Below are 17,598 nucleotides of genomic sequence, written 5' to 3'. Positions count from 1 at the left end.
AAAAGGAAGATAAAGCTGATGTACTTGAAGTTATTGGGCATGTAGTAACGGTTCCCTATAATCTGTTCTTGTCAAGATGCTTCACGTCAGCATGCTCTTGAGCCATAGAGTGCGAGGTGAATATGATGAGGAAGTAGTGTTAGGGGAATTCCTTCAAAGGAAAGACCTGTCTGTCCTTGATTTCTCTTCTGGTTTGCTCGTTAGTAACGAAGTATGGTGACTTAACTCACTGAGAAGTAAACCCTCTGCACTGATTTTTATGCAGAAATGTTATATACCCATTCCCATTTCACTGTGCAAACCACGCCAGTTGGTTTGACATCGTAAACCAAAGGTCTTTTTTTTTTTTTTTTTTTTAATTTAACATTTTTAAGTCTAATCTGAGAGTTTGGCAACATCCTTTCTGTTCTCTGATCTCTTAACATTTGTCTCCAGACTTCAGCAGGAAAATACTCCTTTAAATTCTGAGACCAGAATGCTAAATCACTTTGACACTTCTTCGTATTCATTCTTAGCTTGAGCTGTGATCCCCCATTACCTGTCACTCCCTGCCATGGTGTATATGATTAGAGGAGAGCACTACACAGAAGCTGTAGTCCGTTCTGTCATCAGCACATAGCTGATGCCCTGTCCTCTGCATTTTACTCAAAACTAAGACAGTTAGAGGTATTCAAAATGCAAAGTCCGTCCCTGGGAAGCTAGATGATTCATTTTTGTGGGGGTTGCACGTTGCCTGTGTGGGACTTTTTACGAACACAGGTACAGGGAAATGCCTTTGGGGAAACTGTTTCAGTAATTTACTTCAGTGTTGTGAATGTGATATGTGGGTAGGGAACTTGTGCTCTGCAGAAAGATAAGCTAAGGGAGCTGCACTTGCTGCTTATGGTTAGATCACCGCAGGCAGGCAGTTCTTCTGATTGTGACTGCATGTATGCTACCAGTAATGCTATTTCAAGACCTAATGATTTTGTTTTTATTAGCCCAAACATGATCCCCTCACCATCTTCTGTGACCTCATGGGTGTGGAGTATGAAGAGATGGCTCACTGGCTTTGCCATAGGAAGCTTGCAACTGCCACTGAAACCTACATCAAGCCAGTTTCTAAACTCCATGCCATCAATGCCAGAGATGCACTTGCCAAACATATCTATGCTAATCTCTTTAACTGGATTGTAGATCATGTGAACAAAGCCCTTCATTCTACTGTAAAGCAACATTCTTTCATTGGAGTGTTGGACATCTATGGGTGAGTCTTTTTGCTAGAGGTGCATTACCTCTTACATGATTATCTACCACAAATTATTTTGGTCTTTGTCATGCTGCACTGTGTGGATTAAACAAACAAACACCAACCAAAAAGTCAAAACACACAAAAAAACCCCTAAAACAAACCCTTACCTGTTGCTTTTTCCAGGTGAAGTGAGTAGATGTTTAGTTTTGATAAGCCATCCAAGATCTTTGTCTTGACTTTTAAGTTTGACATCTACTGTGGGATTTCAAATTTTTTATATTGGTTGTTCCATTATGTATTGTATTGGAGAAGGTCGTATGCCAGTTGTCACCTCATGGTCAGAGTTGACAGAGGTAACTAACGTGCTCTCTAGGAACATCAATGTCTTCCCTGTGTTCTTCATCCCTGCCAAAAAGAGCATTTCTGAACTTGCTCTGTGACTTGCTATTTTCCCATGTGCTTTGTTACATGGTTATGGTTTTTATGCCTAGAATAATGCAATGAATTCGATCACTGGGAGGGAATTTAAAGTTGTGGAATCATTTAATCTGTCTTTTCACTGAACAAATATTGTTGAATATTTACTTTCAGATTTGAGACATTTGAAATCAACAGCTTTGAACAGTTCTGTATCAACTATGCCAATGAAAAACTGCAGCAGCAGTTCAATATGGTAAGAAGGAAATTACTGGCATTTCCTCTTCCCTTTCCTCTCTCCAAAGTCCATTCTGCTAATTGGGTCCCCAGTGGTTAGGATGAATTCCTTCAGTCTATTAACCAGCTGTCCTGGCCGTGGGTTTTAGGGGCTGGGGAAAGATTGACTATCTCCTGAAAATAGATTTTATGACTAACTGCTGCTCTGGGACTATTTGAAATTCTGATCACAGTAACAATTGTAAGACAGAAGCAGTGCCTAGCAATTAAGACCCTGAGATTGCCTGTCAATGAGAACACTGTATGGATGAAGTTTGAGTTAGTTGTGTCTTTATAACCTGCAACAAGAGTCTCTACACTGACAGCAGAGAGCAGAACTTCATTGCTGGAAATCTGCCTTCCTCACTTTCTCTCCTATTGCAAATGGCATTATTTTTTGAGGGTTTACAGTCATGTCCTTAAGATGATCACTGACGTGTGGCAAGAAGTGCCTCTTCTCCCTCCTTCAGAGAGATCATGATTCTCTCTCTCCTGTCAGCCTCAGTGACATTTTTAATTATATATCTTACCTGCATAATGATGAGGCAAGTTATTTATGCCAGGCCTGTTGCTAGGCTGTGCTGCAGTGCTGGAATAGCTTTGAACTATATTTATAAGAGCACTTCAGTGGTGGTGCGTATTTGCAGAACTGGATCACCCTTAGCAATTGTTTATCCCAGCGGCAGGGACACGGATTGGGAGTAAGCAGCATGTTGGATCTGAGGTTAGCTTCCCAGGTCCGGAATGGTGGTTCTGTATCTATAGTGCTGCAGATGGCTTCAGCTCCATAAGCTGCATGTCATAATTGCTAAGCATAAGGTATTTCAGAGTTTTCTCAGCTCTACAGAAAAAAAAATCATTCTGTGAAAATAATAAAGGTTCGTTTATTATTGGGATGGGATCACTGCTCCCATGTTCTCTTTCCCACGTGTTTCACAAAGGATGCAGTCAAGAGGTGTTTGTGTGATTCCTTTCTAAACTGCCAGACTGGCCCTGTGGACACGGACCCGTAGGACTGCAGCCTTTGCTACATGCAGTGCAGCAGGCAGATGTACTGGTTGCTGAAATCCCTGTGGGATGGTGCTGGCAATCAGCAAATGCACTGCCTGAGATGCTGAAGCAGCACGTGGGCTGGCCCTGCACCCCATCCTCTCCCTCATCCAACAGCTTGTCTCTTGTCTCTTACTTGAGGCAGGAGGATGCAGAATGATGGAAGAGGCAGCTTCTGTGCTGCTGTTTGAGAAAGCACGGCTTTGGGAATTGGGATAATTAAAGATGATGTTGCTTTGACAAATGTCACAACTTAGATAAACATGAAACCGTGACATCTTCTCTATCTACAGCATGGCTTTATTTTATGATGCTGTGATCCTCCCCTTGTATCCAGCCTTTTGATTTAACAGCTTGGTACTTTTGTGCTGGCCAGGTTTTTGATAAGTCTTTGATCTGCTTCCCTACACTTTGGGGAGAATGGAGGAGGTGGTGCTGTGGATTAGTGCAGCAAGCATGATGTAAGGGCCCCTAGGACAGCACGTTGGCCAACCCTTGCTGAGAGAACCATTCCACAAACTGCTAATTTTTTATAATAAAGAAATGGGTTTATGTGTAGATGGCTTAGATACGATGCACCAATAAAATGTTATCATTTACTTTCCTGTCAGGAATTAACTTGCATGTAATGCAGCTGTTAAGTGGATGAGCATGGAAGGGCTCCCACGGGCACTGTTAAGGAGCGCTGTTTTGGAAAGGATCATGTTAAGCTAATGAAATAAAAAGGATAAACTGCTTTGTCAGGGCGGCTTGTGCTGTCTTACTGGTGTGTGCTGGAAAACTGCGAGTGTTTATGGACTTCTGAGCTGAATTAAGGGGGCAATTAAGGCTGATTCCAAAACTATAGGTGTTGCTGGCTATCCCCTATATAGTGCCTGTAGTGCTGCTCTTTGGTGTTGCTTGGGATATGTTTTGAATTTATTTTTGCATGTTACAGCAGTTGGTATGCATTAAAATTTAAATAGATGATAAAATATAATTTAAAATAAGTGGAATCAGCAGTATTTTTAATTCTTAAAAAGCATGCTTGTGCTGTTAAGACCACAGTTTCCTTGTTTAATATTTTATCATGTATTTTTTCCTGAAGTTTATTTCCTATGCACATTTTTTAAGCTGTGCAGGGGCTTTTTTTTTTTGCTTTTTTTTTCAGTAATACATTTTTAAAACTATCCAACACCGTTTTTATTGATCTTGGTACCAGATGCATTTTCCACAAAATTTGTTGTGCTAATACTCTTAGTCATTCTTGCAGGTTTTTGCTGGGAGTATATTTAGTGTAATACGTCATCTCCGGAAAAACTTATCAGTCATTTGAGAGAAAATGGAACGGCTGTTTTACAAGAAAGCACAAAAGGTTTATTGTGTAATTTTACTTGAAATAGAGCAATATTCGTCAATTTGAAATCATAAGTGTGTGTCAAATCACAATTTAAAAGTTGCTGTTCCTGTTCTTGAAGCTTTTTCAGGGTCTTGTGTTATTTTTAGAAAAAGAAGCTTATAGTAACTGTGGAACAATGTGCGAGAAGGAAAAGCAGACCTTATATGCACAGAGTATGGATGAATGCATTAATTCAGTCTGTTGTTTTTAGGCCAGAAAAAAAGGTTAATTTGTCTTTCATACACTTACTTGTTAAAAGGTTTATTCAGTTTAACTTGTGCACCACTTGACAGCCTGGATTAAATGTGCCAAGGTGAATTCAAGTGGGAGTTTGATGTATTTATTCTGCATTTTGTTTCATGGAAAACTGTTTTCTTTTTGCCCCATAGCACGTGTTTAAGCTGGAACAAGAAGAATACATGAAAGAACAAATACCATGGACCCTGATTGATTTCTATGACAATCAGCCTTGCATCAACCTCATAGAAGCCAAAATGGGAGTTCTGGATCTGTTAGATGAGGAATGCAAGGTGTGTTTTCAAGGGCTTTCATAGAGAAAGAAGTCATCATCTATCCTGCTACCTGGGGCCTCACAGGGAAAAATAATCTGTATGTAGCCATTGTTTTGATGCTCTGCTGTTTAAATACTTTAAGGAATGTAGAAACAGAATTGGCAATCAGAGAAGGAGAAAAAATGATTTTTAGTCATGTTTTTCTTTTTAACCTTAATGAGTCTATGATAATTCAGTGGGAGCTCAGCCTGGTGGTGGTAGATAAATTCTGACCCACTGTCAGTCAGGTACCATTTCTCTGGGATCCTCACCGGCGTGCTCACTGAAAGTGCTGTGAGCATCGCACATGTCGCGTAGCAGCGATAAGGGCTGTGCCGAGTCCACAGTGTCTGGAAAGCAAGGACGTGGCTACTTGCTCAGGGCAGTGCTGGAAATCCGAGGAGCCAGAGTTTGAAAGCAAACTGAAAAATATTGTGCCCACCTCCTTAGTTTCCTTTGCTACTGAAAAAGTTTGCAGGACATTTTAAATGGCTTTGTGTTCTCTTATGTAGATGCCAAAAGGCTCGGATGACACGTGGGCCCAAAAACTGTACAATACTCATTTGAATAAATGTGCCCTCTTTGAAAAACCACGTTTATCCAATAAGGCTTTTATCATCAAACACTTTGCTGACAAGGTAAGGAGTTTTCTGCTGGTTAGCTCTTTTCAGATGTGCAGGTGGGGGGTGGTGAGGGAGAGGCTGAGACAAGTGCTGCACCAGGGAGCAGGGCTGTGGTGTTCCCAGCCTGGGGGAAGCTTGTGCCTAGGAACTGTTCAGATGTGTATGGGACAGATGCTGGGCTGTCCCACCGCCTGGTGAAACCTGTCTGCAGCTTGGATGCAAAACTGGGGCTGTGAATTGACAGATGTTTCTGTATCTCATGCCAGTTCATGAAGTTATCGGCTCTGTGTGCCTGTTACAGCACCGTTCAATCTGCTGGAGGCTTCAGCTGATTGCTTTCTCCCTCAATTCAGTCAGGGTGAGCCACTTCAGCTGGTGTGATTTCAGCAGCAGTTTTTGGTTAACGCCGTTCAGTGAGATGAGGTGGGGTAGGGAGTGCCCAGGAAGCATTCCCACTGGCCACGAGGCAGAAAGAACAAGCTGATGGGCTGACTGGTGGACAGCAGCCTAATTTTCTGCTCGGCTTCTTGCCCGCCTGTACACCAGCTCCAAAGAAAGTTGAGCTGGCAGCTGTGCAGAGCCAGGAAGACAAACAAGAGCTCCTGACTCCTATCACATGCTGTAATCACTCACCGTCCTTTGTTCAAAATGTGCATTTGCAAGTCACAACATGAATCCCAATTACATTAGGCAAAATAGAAAATCATGAATCTATCCATAGTGTTAGCTAGACCAACAACAAATGAATGCCAGCTTTGCTGCAAACAGGCAACAAGCTAACAACACATCCTGCTGTTATCGCTGGAGTCTCGCTCTTCCCACCTTTCGCCTCTTCTGGTCAGTGAGCAGCTGCTTCTGGCAAACTCAGTGGAGTGCATGTGCTGTCCAGCCCTGACAGCACACAACCCAGCTGGGTTGAAAGAAAAAAGATAAAATCCAGTTTAAGATACTTGTCCTGTTAAATAAAGAAGCTGGTTCAGAATTTTGTCAGCTTTGTCAAAAAGCTGTGGCTGCAGGCTTGGGCAAGCTCTGGAGTTCGTATCATCAGTCTGGATGTGCTGACTAGAGGGCCTGGAGTACTTTATTTGCCTCCTCTTGATTTCTCAGAGGTTCTTCAAATTACAGAGGAGAGATCCTATTCTTGTTGTTTCTGGTGTTATCTTAATGAAAGCCCTGAGAGCTCTGTGACCATACACAGGTTTGTGAGTTCTGTTTCATTTGCTACATGAGAGAACAAGAAGGATTTAATTCATGTTTCTTATACCATTCAATAGTCTAAAGTTTGATGTTTGAAAATTGGATGTTCCTGTGCCTGCTCTGAGAATCGTGGTCCAAGGAAGGCTAAAAGGAGCTGCAGGCAGGTACTGGCTGAGCTCTGAGCCCCAGTGCATTGTGTGTGCCAAGCAACGTGTGCTTTCCTGTGTGCTTATGTGAGGACAGACAGACATCTTGAAAAAATAAGACTGTAGCTGACATGTGAGGGAGCTGCGTGCCTTGTCATCTTTTCTGGGAGAAAGCAGAGATCTTGCTGCCCTCTCGTGGCGTCATCTCCGCAGTAAGAACATAAGTGGTACCTGAAATAACGTGCAGTGGGCTTTGAGTTATGGGCAGACCTTGGAAAATCCCCTTGTGTTCCTCCTAGGAATATATTAGATGTTGTTTTGCAGCCTGGGGGATAGTGTGATTGTGTAGGAATTATTAAGTGGCAGTACTGGAAGATGTCTGCTGATGGACGCCGGTTTGTCTGCTCTGAAAGAGCAGAGTCATTTTAAGGGCTCGCTATTGTGTTTTTTTAGCCTGCACTTCTGCTGAGACAAGATCAGAGCGAGACCTGAAAGCAGAGTTGCCATCCTTATGCTGTCTTTGAATTCTAAGGTGTAAACTTGTGACTGGAACTTTGAGTTTTTGTTCAGCCTGGAATTAGGACTGTGGAATATTAGGTTTTTATGTGAAGCTCCGGCCGGTTTTTGATCAAGAATCTGTGGCCCTGTGATAGAGGAAGGCCACGTGTTCTCACAGTGTGTTGTCACAACAGGCATACTTACTGATTCTCAAACAAATAATCTTTCTGAGTGCAAATAGGCATTTTCCTAACAACTTGCAGGCAGATTTACTTATTGCCTGTCAGGTAATGAGATGAGATATTTCGTTCTCAGTTGTACCCAGGTTTCTCACAATTTTGCAGTCCTGATGACTTCAGTATAGACATGCTTAATACAAATTTTGATTCTTCGCCTTTACAGTAACCATTCAGTCATGCTGTCTTACCACAGGCACTGCTCTGCAGAGATATATCAGGTCTACTGCAATAGCAGTATTCCTCTCTATATGTTTTGATGTTTAACAGTTACTGGAAAGCACTGTCTTTGAGCAAGATCTGCATTTTCAGCAGATAATTTCAACATCCAGAAGAATTATATTTTAATGTGAATGTTATAGATGTAGATTCTGTCCTACTTATTACATACTTAGTTTTGGGGTTTTTTTTTAAACAATTCTTTTCAGGTGGAGTATCAGTGTGAAGGCTTTCTGGAAAAGAACAAGGACACAGTTTATGAAGAACAAATTAAGGTCCTAAAATCAAGTAAGGTTAGTATAAGGATTCTTTTTGTTTCTTTCTGTAGTTATAATGCCTTGAGTTAAGCATTATAAAGCCTTAAGTTAAGAAATCTTTCATAAAACCAGGAAATTTTTCTCCCTTGACTGAAGATGAACATAGTTTATATCACATTTACTTGTTTATCCATTTGAATTTAGGAAGTCCTGTAGCCTTTTTTCCAGCTGAGAACTGTATTTAGCCACTGATTTCAATAGATCAAAATGTTCCCTTTTTTTTCCCCCTCTAATATACTGTAGTACCATAAGAAGGCTTAGCAGTTAAGGCTTTTTTAATCTGAAAGCAGAAACTGCTTGCTTATGGCCTGACAATTGAGCAGAATAGTGTTGCAAGAGACAAGTTCTGTCCCAGAAGCAAAATGAAAGGAAGGAAATCTACAAACACTGAGGACATGAACCAGAACTTAGTGAGCCTCACCTTCTCAATGTCTATGACAGATAATATCTGAATGGAAATACTTTGCATGAAGTAATATTATAGAACAAGCCTTCAGTGGCATTATCTGCTTTTTTAATGTAAAAAATGCTGGTTGTGCTCTTTTGAAAGGTAAAGTCAATTAACTTAACATTGTGGTGTGATGACCCTTGGGAATTTGCTAGCTCTAGTGCCCCAGGAAGCTTGGTATCAAGGACAGACTGCTTAAAATTATGCTATTCTATCAAGAATTCCAACTTTCTTCTTTTGTTTGTATCCTGAGCTGATTTATGAAGTTAAATGATTAAAATGTGTAGTATAATGAAAGAACTACAGCAAACTTTCCTCTGAGAGAAGCACTGAAACATGTCAGGTAGTTGCTTTGCTGTAGGGAGCGCTGCAGCAGCTCGGGGGCTGCCAGCTCACTATAGTAAGTCAGTCCAGTCTCAGTGATAAAAAACAAGACCAATTTTTCCCAATGGTAAATTTTACCAAAATGTTTTCCAAAATTTGAATTTGAGAATGTCTCATTTTTATTTTTTAACAGACCCTATTTATTAGTAACTTTAATATGATTATATTGCTGATTTTTGTTCTTTCTTTGTTGTTGCTCTTCTCTGGGTTTGCTGTGCACATTCAACAGAAGGTAATTCTCAACTGAGTGCATCATCTGTCATCCTGCCCATGCCCACTCTCGCTGCTAGGGCTTTGAACATTCAGCTCAAATGCTTCTTTGCTCTCTGAAGTGCATGACAAACTCTTCTCTTGGCAGGCAGTGTAGTGTTGAATTATATATTTTGGCTTTCTCTTTAAATCCACCCACAGCACCTGCTTGAATCAGTTCAGTTTCTGTGCATGTATCATGAAAGTACATGCATGTCCTCAGCTTCTGTGCTTGCTACTGGCATGTTGTTAAGATCTTCTATTGTGGATCTGTATTGAAAGAAATTGTCAGTAAGATTATATCAGCAGAATGTCAAGTAGTTGGAAAAAATTACAGGGGAAAAATGCTTGCTTTTTTTCTACCCTGTGAATTATCTGCCCTTTGATCAGTGTTTTCCCTCTCTTTGAACACTCCTAGTGTTCTGTAAAACAAAGAAAACTGATAAGATAGGAAAAAAACCAACCCAAACCAAAACAGAAGTGCCCCTACAGTGTGGATCTTGTCAGCAGTGCTCTCCTGTAGACCTCTGCTGCTGTATGTTGCACCTTTCTTCTGTATGCAGTAACTGAAAATTGTGATTTTGAAATGTTCTTATCCATTTTTGCAGACAGGCTTTCTCAGGAGTGGGAAGAGGGAGGGAATGTGTAGCTTAGAGCTCATCCATCCAGCACTCAGACACTGGGAACCTCTTCCTCACCTTCGCCCTTGTTGCATTAAAGCATCGGTACTTTCAGACAAAGCGCATTGCATTCAAAAAAGTTCCTATATGGAATTAAAGGACTCAGCTATGTAATTTAGATGGCTACAAACATAGCTTCATACTGTCTGACTGCAGGCAGCTGAATGAGCTTTCCAGACATCCTAAAGTCTTTGTCCAGTCAGTGGAAGGAGACAGGCTAAATCACCCTCTGGAGATGTCATTCATCCAGAGCTAAGGCGGTAATTTAAGGGAATCTAAGGTAATAGTGCTCTTGACCTGTGAGACTTAGGTGAGATAAAGCTGAATTGCAATACTCCTCTTTAAATCCAGTGATTTAGGATATCTTTATAACATTCAGAGCCATTATGTTAAGCTAGAGTTCTGTGCTAGATGCTAGCACAGAATTTTTGTTTGATGCCTTCTGCTAGCCCATCTGGCACACAACAGAGCACAAATACCATTTTGTTGCACAGCATGTTTTGTTGGATATCATGCATGCTCACCAAAAGGCAAAAGCAATTTTTTATTTTTTAGGTTGTACTTAGCCCAAGCACCTTTAGCATTATAAAGTGAATGTTCCTGTCTCTTGTGGGAAAGTGCACAGATGCTATGAAAGATTATTCACTGACAGATAGAGAAGTTCAGATTTTCTTATTTTTGTAATGCTTCTGAAGTGATGCCATTTTTGGTAGAAAGACCTGATGGTGTTATTTTTAGTTACAAGTTATCTCAAGGCAGCTATTATCTATGGGTGTATTTTGTAGTCATTAGAGGAAGGGAACCGGAAGATCTGAATGATAGGTGGAAAGATTTTTCAGGTTTTTCTTCCACTCCCACAGTTCTGATAGCAGCTCTTCAGTCACATGAATTTAGCTGACAGCTTTTTAGCTGATGATTCCTCTTGTTTCAATTTAGAGTGATAGAGAAGGAATAATCTTTGTTGCTTGCAGGGTTATTCAGTGTCCTATATATTGCACAACCACACAAAGAAATTTTATGCACCACTGGAATACGAAAGGACCTTGTTGCTTCCCTCTGTCGTCAAAGCAGCCATATATAATTGCAGTTGGTACTTACAAAACTGCTGTCAGTATCTGACAGTTTCATGTGGAAGCTATTGCTGGCTCTTTGAAAAGAAAACTCAAATCAGAATTTTATCTTCAGAAGGAGACTCACTGATCAAATCCACACATTTTTAGTATTAAACCATGACCCATTCACTGTACTGCTATCTTGAATGCTATTTTACTTTGTTTGCTATTTATTTTTAAATATTTTAATATTTTAAATTTTAAAATTAAAGCAATCAATAGTTTTGATTGCTATTTATTTCTGTTTTCCTATGTGGCATTGAAGAAAACAGAGCCTGGTTTGTAACCACCTTAAGCACAAATGTGTGGCATCACTTGCTGCATTCTTACTCTCTGTAATTTTTTTTTTGCTGTTATACCAGTTTAAGCTGCTGCCAGAGTTATTCCAGGATGAGGAGAAGGTCATCAGTCCCACATCAGCCACCTCTTCAGGCCGTGTGCCATTGTCTCGAACTCCTGTAAAACCAGCCAAGGCCAGGCCAGGTCAAACTAGCAAGGAGCATAAGAAAACTGTGGGACATCAGGTGAGTTTAAGGATGCAGCTGTGCGAAATAATCTTGCTTTTTACCTTCCTCTGTCCAATAGGTCTTTGGGCAGGCTAGTGATTCCTGGGGTCCCTAGTGATTTTGGGACCACTGCAGTTGTTCGTGACATACAGATAATGCAAATATACCATAATTACTAACATAATTTGGGCCAGAGTTTCAGGGAGCTCAATTCTTAATGTGGTGCCAAATCAGAAACTAATGTTTTTGCGAGGTAGGTTTAACAGGTTGGATGCTGAGAAGCTTTGAAAATCTTGTACAGTGTCTTTTTGGTAGTTTTCACATTCATTGACTCAATTCAAAAGTATGAGTTCAATCCTCAGAAAACTCACAGAGGGCTAAACATAAAATATCCATCTGTATGTGCCAGAATTGTATTAAAAGTGAGTAAATCGGTATGGCTGAATTATTTGTTAATTTCCAATCAACATATTTAACAGATGTTTTCTCAGGATGGATTTGTCCTCAGCTAGCGCTTTATGTATGGTGGATTGTCCCTTGGAATATTCATTGAAGCCAATGAGAACATTTTGTGACAGTTTGGTACTCAGTTTTAATGTACTTGCCAGTCTGTACCACTGTGCTATTGAGCAGTTCCATTTTCCTTTGGGACTTCTAGAATATCATCCAGAGTTCTCATCAGTAGGTGTGACACTGGAGTCACTGGAGACAAAGCAAATGATAATTGTTCTTTTCTGTTGATTTTAAATTTTATTTGAAGTTGATATAAAATTAAATGGCTGTTTAGTAATGCCATGAAGTTCACTCATGAAGAGATGGATTGGACAAGTTTTAGCATAGAAGAGATAGGCAGAAGCTGAAAATAAATCAGTTTATCACATGTTTTTGTAATTTATCACATGCCTGTAGGGAGTTTTACTCCCATAAAGTCTAGCATTTAGAGCTCTGGCTGTAATGTAGTTCACCCCAAAATGATATCTGGATCTAGTATCTGTTGCCATAACAAAAACAAGTTGATGTTGTGTTTTCTACCAAAAGCACTATCATGAATAAGCAAGTGTTGCTCAGTCTACTTCCTGAGATTCTTTCAAACATGGCAGTTGAGATTATTCCTTGATGTTTTCCCCTTCTTTTTCAATAAGTTTCGAAACTCTCTTCATCTGCTGATGGAAACCCTGAATGCTACAACTCCACACTACGTGCGCTGTATTAAGCCTAACGACTTCAAGTTTCCATTCACGTAAGTTGGTTTGTGTGTGGTTCATGTAGGCCTGGGATTCGGAGGGAATTCCCCAAGGACTCGGGGTCGAGGTTGTGCTAAACATTGCTCAGTCAGGAGTGCAATGGTGTGCCTCATTTCTGTTGTTATGTGCGTGCCGATGTGTGCTTACAGCAGGGCATGTTTTGGAGTAGAGGGTTCTTTCTGAGCTTTTTTTCTTGCATGGTGATATGTGAGAAATACCTGCAATTTCAGTTTAGCTGTTTTGAATTTGACTGACAGCATATCTTACATTTGCTGGAATTTGCTTTTACTAATTACGTTGTTTTCTTATTTCCAGTTATTCCTAATCTTTTTTCATATATGAATTTGCTCAGAGCTTTTCTCAAATGCCTGTTTAACAGCTGGGCACAAAAAGACCTCCATGACCACGTGTGTCAGGCAGGCTGGTGAGAAATGGGACAAGGCCTCTGTAGATGAGCGTCTTGAAGCAGCTCAGGCAATTCTGAATTCTGTGATCAGGCTGTTCTCTGTTATTGCTGAGTTGTGGAAGCACTACCTGTACTTGCTATCCAGTTGTCAGATCCCACGGATCCAAAGGTACTGGGTAACACTAACCCCACACCCACAGGTTCTTTTTAATCCCACACAGATTTGACGAAAAGCGAGCAGTGCAGCAGCTGAGAGCTTGCGGTGTCCTGGAGACCATCCGAATCAGTGCAGCTGGTTTCCCCTCCAGGTGTGTTTGCTGCTTTTTAGATTGTTTTCAGCTACAGTTATTTTTTGTAAGAGAATTGTTTGTTGTTTGAGCTGACACCATCTCTGTTTTATGGAACAGGTGGACGTACCAAGAGTTCTTCAGCCGTTACCGTGTTCTGATGAAGCAGAAAGATGTCCTGAGTGACCGAAAGCAGACATGTAAAAATGTCCTGGAGAAGCTGATTCTGGTACTAGATGTAGTCCTTAAAGCATTTGGAATCTGAAGGAATAAAGATAGGTCTCCTTGCTGAGTGCCATCAGCCTTTGTCATACCACAGCAGCCCCTTGCTTTAACTCTTACCTCCTTTTGCAGCCTTGCATTTCCAGACTATGCCATTAGCACCAGAATTGCACCTGAACTGATATGGTTTCTTGGGATTTTTTAAGAACCAATGAGCAGTGGAGGAAGTCAGGCTACAAAGAGACAGTTCTAAGTATTGCCCAGGTAGAGGGTGATTAACTGAGACTTACGCAGAAGAGAAAGAAATAAAGTTTTCTAAAGATACAAAAGCAAGAAATTCACCTTGTTGAAGTACAATGCCAATGTTAAGATGTTTATGGAAATAAGAAAAATAAGTATTCTGCAGACAGGTTGGCTTTCTGAATTCTGTGTCATTGGCTGGACTTAACTAAAATCTTTTGCCATTCATTTCAACTTGGCATCAATAAATCAACAAAATAATTTTTTTATCGTACTTTTCTATGGTTTCTGTTGTCTCAGGATTTCCCCCTAAGGAGGGCAGCAGCCATGCAGAGATAAAATATTATTCTCTTCCTGCTTTAGTTCTGAAATTTCAGATGTGTTTCAGGAGCATAGCTGTGTTTTGTTCTGGCTCAGTCCTGGTGTCAGTAAATGATGAGTACACGTTTGAAGCCTGAGCTGTTTCCTTTGTACTGTATAATATGGTTGAAATTGGGCAGTTTCCACTGCTTAGGCAAGAAATTTCAAATGTGCATTGCCTGTATCACTTTCATCCTCTGGGCCTCTTCTTCATCTCTTATAGCCTTCCATGTCATTCACAAACTTTGTGGCATTCTTCTTTAAGCAAATACCTTGTTTTATTTCTTCAGGCCCTGCTTGTGACCTTTTTATATTAATTTGTTAACAGAATCATGCAGAGAAAATACTCTCCTTCACTAGCTAATTCAAGTCTAGATTTACTTTAAATATTACACAGGTAAATTTGCCTCTTTACTAATGGTACCTTCATTTAGCCTTCATGTCTTTTTTTTTTTTAAATCTGCTAACATTTAATGCTCTAACTGATCATCTTTTTACCTCTGAAAATAGGACAAGGATAAGTACCAGTTTGGTAAGACAAAAATATTTTTCCGGGCTGGTCAAGTAGCCTATCTTGAAAAAATAAGGGCAGATAAGTTGAGAGCTGCCTGTATCCGCATCCAAAAGACAATCCGGGGCTGGCTGATGAGAAAGAAGTACATGCGTATGAGGAGGGCTGCCATCACCATTCAGAGATATGTCAGAGGGTACCAGGCACGATGGTAAGCAATACTCTGGGGAAAATCCACACTAGCCTCAATTCAGATACCTTTAAGTAGGACATTTAAATGTGATATATTTGCTCTCTCCTTTCTATGCTGGCTGAGAGGAAATGATTTTACAGGAAAATTAAGGAAATTGAATATAATGAGTGTGTCTCTCCTGCCTGTTTTTGACCTTCATAAGAGGACAGTAGCACCCTAGCCAGATGATGCTTACAACAGTATGTTGTTAGTGGGAGCAGAATAAAACTAGTTCTAGGAGATATATCTGAAAGTGAGGTAAAGCAGGACTTCTGGTTAAATTGTCACTGACCAGTTTCCATATCTGCTCCTGACTGGGTCTGTGCAGCTAGAGAAGTGATTTGTCACCCAGAATGCAGCTGTGAAGGGAATTAGGTTAGCCAGAGTCATTTGTTTGGATTTACTCCTGAGTGATGGCCCTGCATGAGCTAAAGAGTAGGAGTGAAGGTGGCATCATTAAAGACAAGATGGTTTTGAAAACTGTAAGCATCTACCTTTGAAGAGAGGCTTATGTCACAATGCTTTGCAATTGTCTTCCTGAGAAGACCAGGAGTGAGCAAACATCTTCTACAGGTTGAGTTTAGGAGAGGAAGTTTGGAAGCAGAAATAGGTTTAAAGCTGAAGAAAAGGTGATGAGAAATGAAGCTGAATTTATTTTGCCAGATCTGTAGCACAGCTTCTAGAACAAGTGAAAACAACTCCTGGAAAACCTTGCAAGGTTTCTGTTCATCGTTCTGTTGTACTGCTGTATGGTAAAATAGCAAGTCAGTACGTGGTACTGCTGACAGCTTTCTGAAGGAAAGTGTGCAATTCCTGAGAAAGCGAATAAATTTACAGGATGTAAAAAACAGTATTAAAATATTGGACAACAGTTACAGGTATTATTGCAATCTTTCTTGCATAGCTATGCCAAGTTCCTGCGCAGAACACGGGCTGCCATCATTATTCAGAAGTTCCAGCGCATGTATGTGGTCCGCAAAAGATACCAGTGCATGCGAGATGCTACTATTGCTCTGCAGGCTCTCTTAAGAGGTTACCTGGTCAGAAACAAGTACCAGATGGTAAGAAATAATGTTTTACTCCTTTACTCTAATTTTATTTCCACGTACCTTCAGAATGAAGCTGCTCTCTGGTGTCCCCTTGGGAACCTGCATGCTGTTATGCATAATGCACAAACAAATGGTTGGAAAGGCAGCACCTGGAGATTAGAAAGTTCTGATACTGTAATCAGTGAATCACTCATTTCAGAGGTATTCACATTGTCATCTAATATGAATGCATAGACTTTCCATGCAGTCAATGAAGCATCTAGCAAGGATTTACAGACTTGAGAAGATGTTTTTTGTTTGTTGTATGGAATGTAGAGGCACTTAAAATAAATAGTGAAAATAGATTTGTGTGGATATGCCATATCCACATATATGAGTCCAAATCAGCACTGCTCACATCAGTATGCATATATGATGTGGTAGTATTCCTATTCCATTCCTAATTTCAGTGAATCTGTAAAACTATGGAGGGGTTGAGAGAATATGTGAAAGACATGAATGTTGGCAAAGAGATACCTGGAAAAAAAAAAAGAAAAAAAAAAAAAAAGAGATTGAAACTTTGACAGATTGTTGTGTTTTGGTTTTTTTGTGTTGATGTTGGCTTCATTTTGGAGATAAATTGCTATAATTCTGCCCTAACAAAAATGATAACATTTTCTTGACTGTCTTTGATTAAAAATAAAAATTGTTTTAAGGAAGTTATAATTTCCTTTTCAGTGGTTATAGAACTGGAAACAGAATTAAGATTCAGATGATTAGATTACAAAATGCCAGCTTGCATGGCACTCTTCTGTGAGAACAGTTTTAAGTAGCATCCTTACTAGGAAGTAAGGATCCCTGATCAGAATTTCTAAGCTCTGTTTACTCTGCTTGACTCAGCAATTTTGTGAGGGTCTTTGCTTTTTTTGATTAGAATTCTTGACGTCTTCAGTATTAGAAGCCATATTTTATGTTGTAAGAATATATGTGTTTATAACCATGGTCTGACAGATATGACTGCTGGCAGATACAACAGCAAGATGCAGGTCACAGCATAATGTGGGATAAAGGCTATCCTTAGGAAATGGCTCATCTGCAGGAGATGGTTCTGTAGACCTGAAGTTAGTCATGTCAGTGGTGTATACTACATCTGTCCTGTAGCATGATGTTATATAGATCTGTTTTATTCCCTGGTAGTAGAAGTGGGTCAGTGGGCAGGGTGATGGTGGGTTGGCAGTTGGACTGAATGATCTTGGTAGTCTTCTCCAACCTTAGTGATTCTATGAGTCTGTTGTGGATTTCTGGAGGGATCACCATATGAAGTGTTTGTATTTGCCTGTCAGGGAATTCCCCCCTTGAGCAGTGAATTGTTCACCACAGTAAAACACAAAGTTCACAACGCAGGTGGAAGGTGCATTGACTGCATCTGAGTTGTAGCATGTAGATATCATCCTCATAAAGGTGCTATTTTACAAAAGCTGAGATACAGGGACGTCCAGAGACAGAAGCACAAGCTCTGCAAGCTGTGCATGCAGAGGTAAACACATCTT

The 17,598-nt window shown here is 40.3% G+C and overlaps 1 protein-coding gene across 9 annotated transcripts in view; it reads left to right on the top strand.

Moving 5' to 3' along the window:
- The window catches only part of MYO5A (myosin VA), a 96,511-nt gene that overhangs the window by 48,017 nt on the left and 30,896 nt on the right, over window positions 1-17,598 (top strand). For all 9 annotated transcript variants that reach the window (XM_048956849.1, XM_048956848.1, XM_048956853.1 and 6 more), the window contains exons 10-20: window positions 981-1,246; window positions 1,823-1,904; window positions 4,742-4,882; window positions 5,416-5,541; window positions 8,032-8,115; window positions 11,375-11,536; window positions 12,661-12,758; window positions 13,390-13,476; window positions 13,576-13,684; window positions 14,788-14,999; window positions 15,925-16,081. In XM_048956849.1, the coding sequence (XP_048812806.1) occupies window positions 981-1,246; window positions 1,823-1,904; window positions 4,742-4,882; window positions 5,416-5,541; window positions 8,032-8,115; window positions 11,375-11,536; window positions 12,661-12,758; window positions 13,390-13,476; window positions 13,576-13,684; window positions 14,788-14,999; window positions 15,925-16,081 (1,524 nt within the window). The remainder of the gene's footprint in view (window positions 1-980; window positions 1,247-1,822; window positions 1,905-4,741; window positions 4,883-5,415; window positions 5,542-8,031; window positions 8,116-11,374; window positions 11,537-12,660; window positions 12,759-13,389; window positions 13,477-13,575; window positions 13,685-14,787; window positions 15,000-15,924; window positions 16,082-17,598) is intronic.

This window comes from Lagopus muta, chromosome 10, assembly GCF_023343835.1.
Source record: "Lagopus muta isolate bLagMut1 chromosome 10, bLagMut1 primary, whole genome shotgun sequence".
In the NCBI taxonomy this organism is placed as follows: Eukaryota; Metazoa; Chordata; class Aves; order Galliformes; family Phasianidae; genus Lagopus; species Lagopus muta.
The sequence above is the reverse complement of the archived record's forward strand: the minus strand, read 5'-3'. Positions and strand labels throughout refer to the sequence as shown.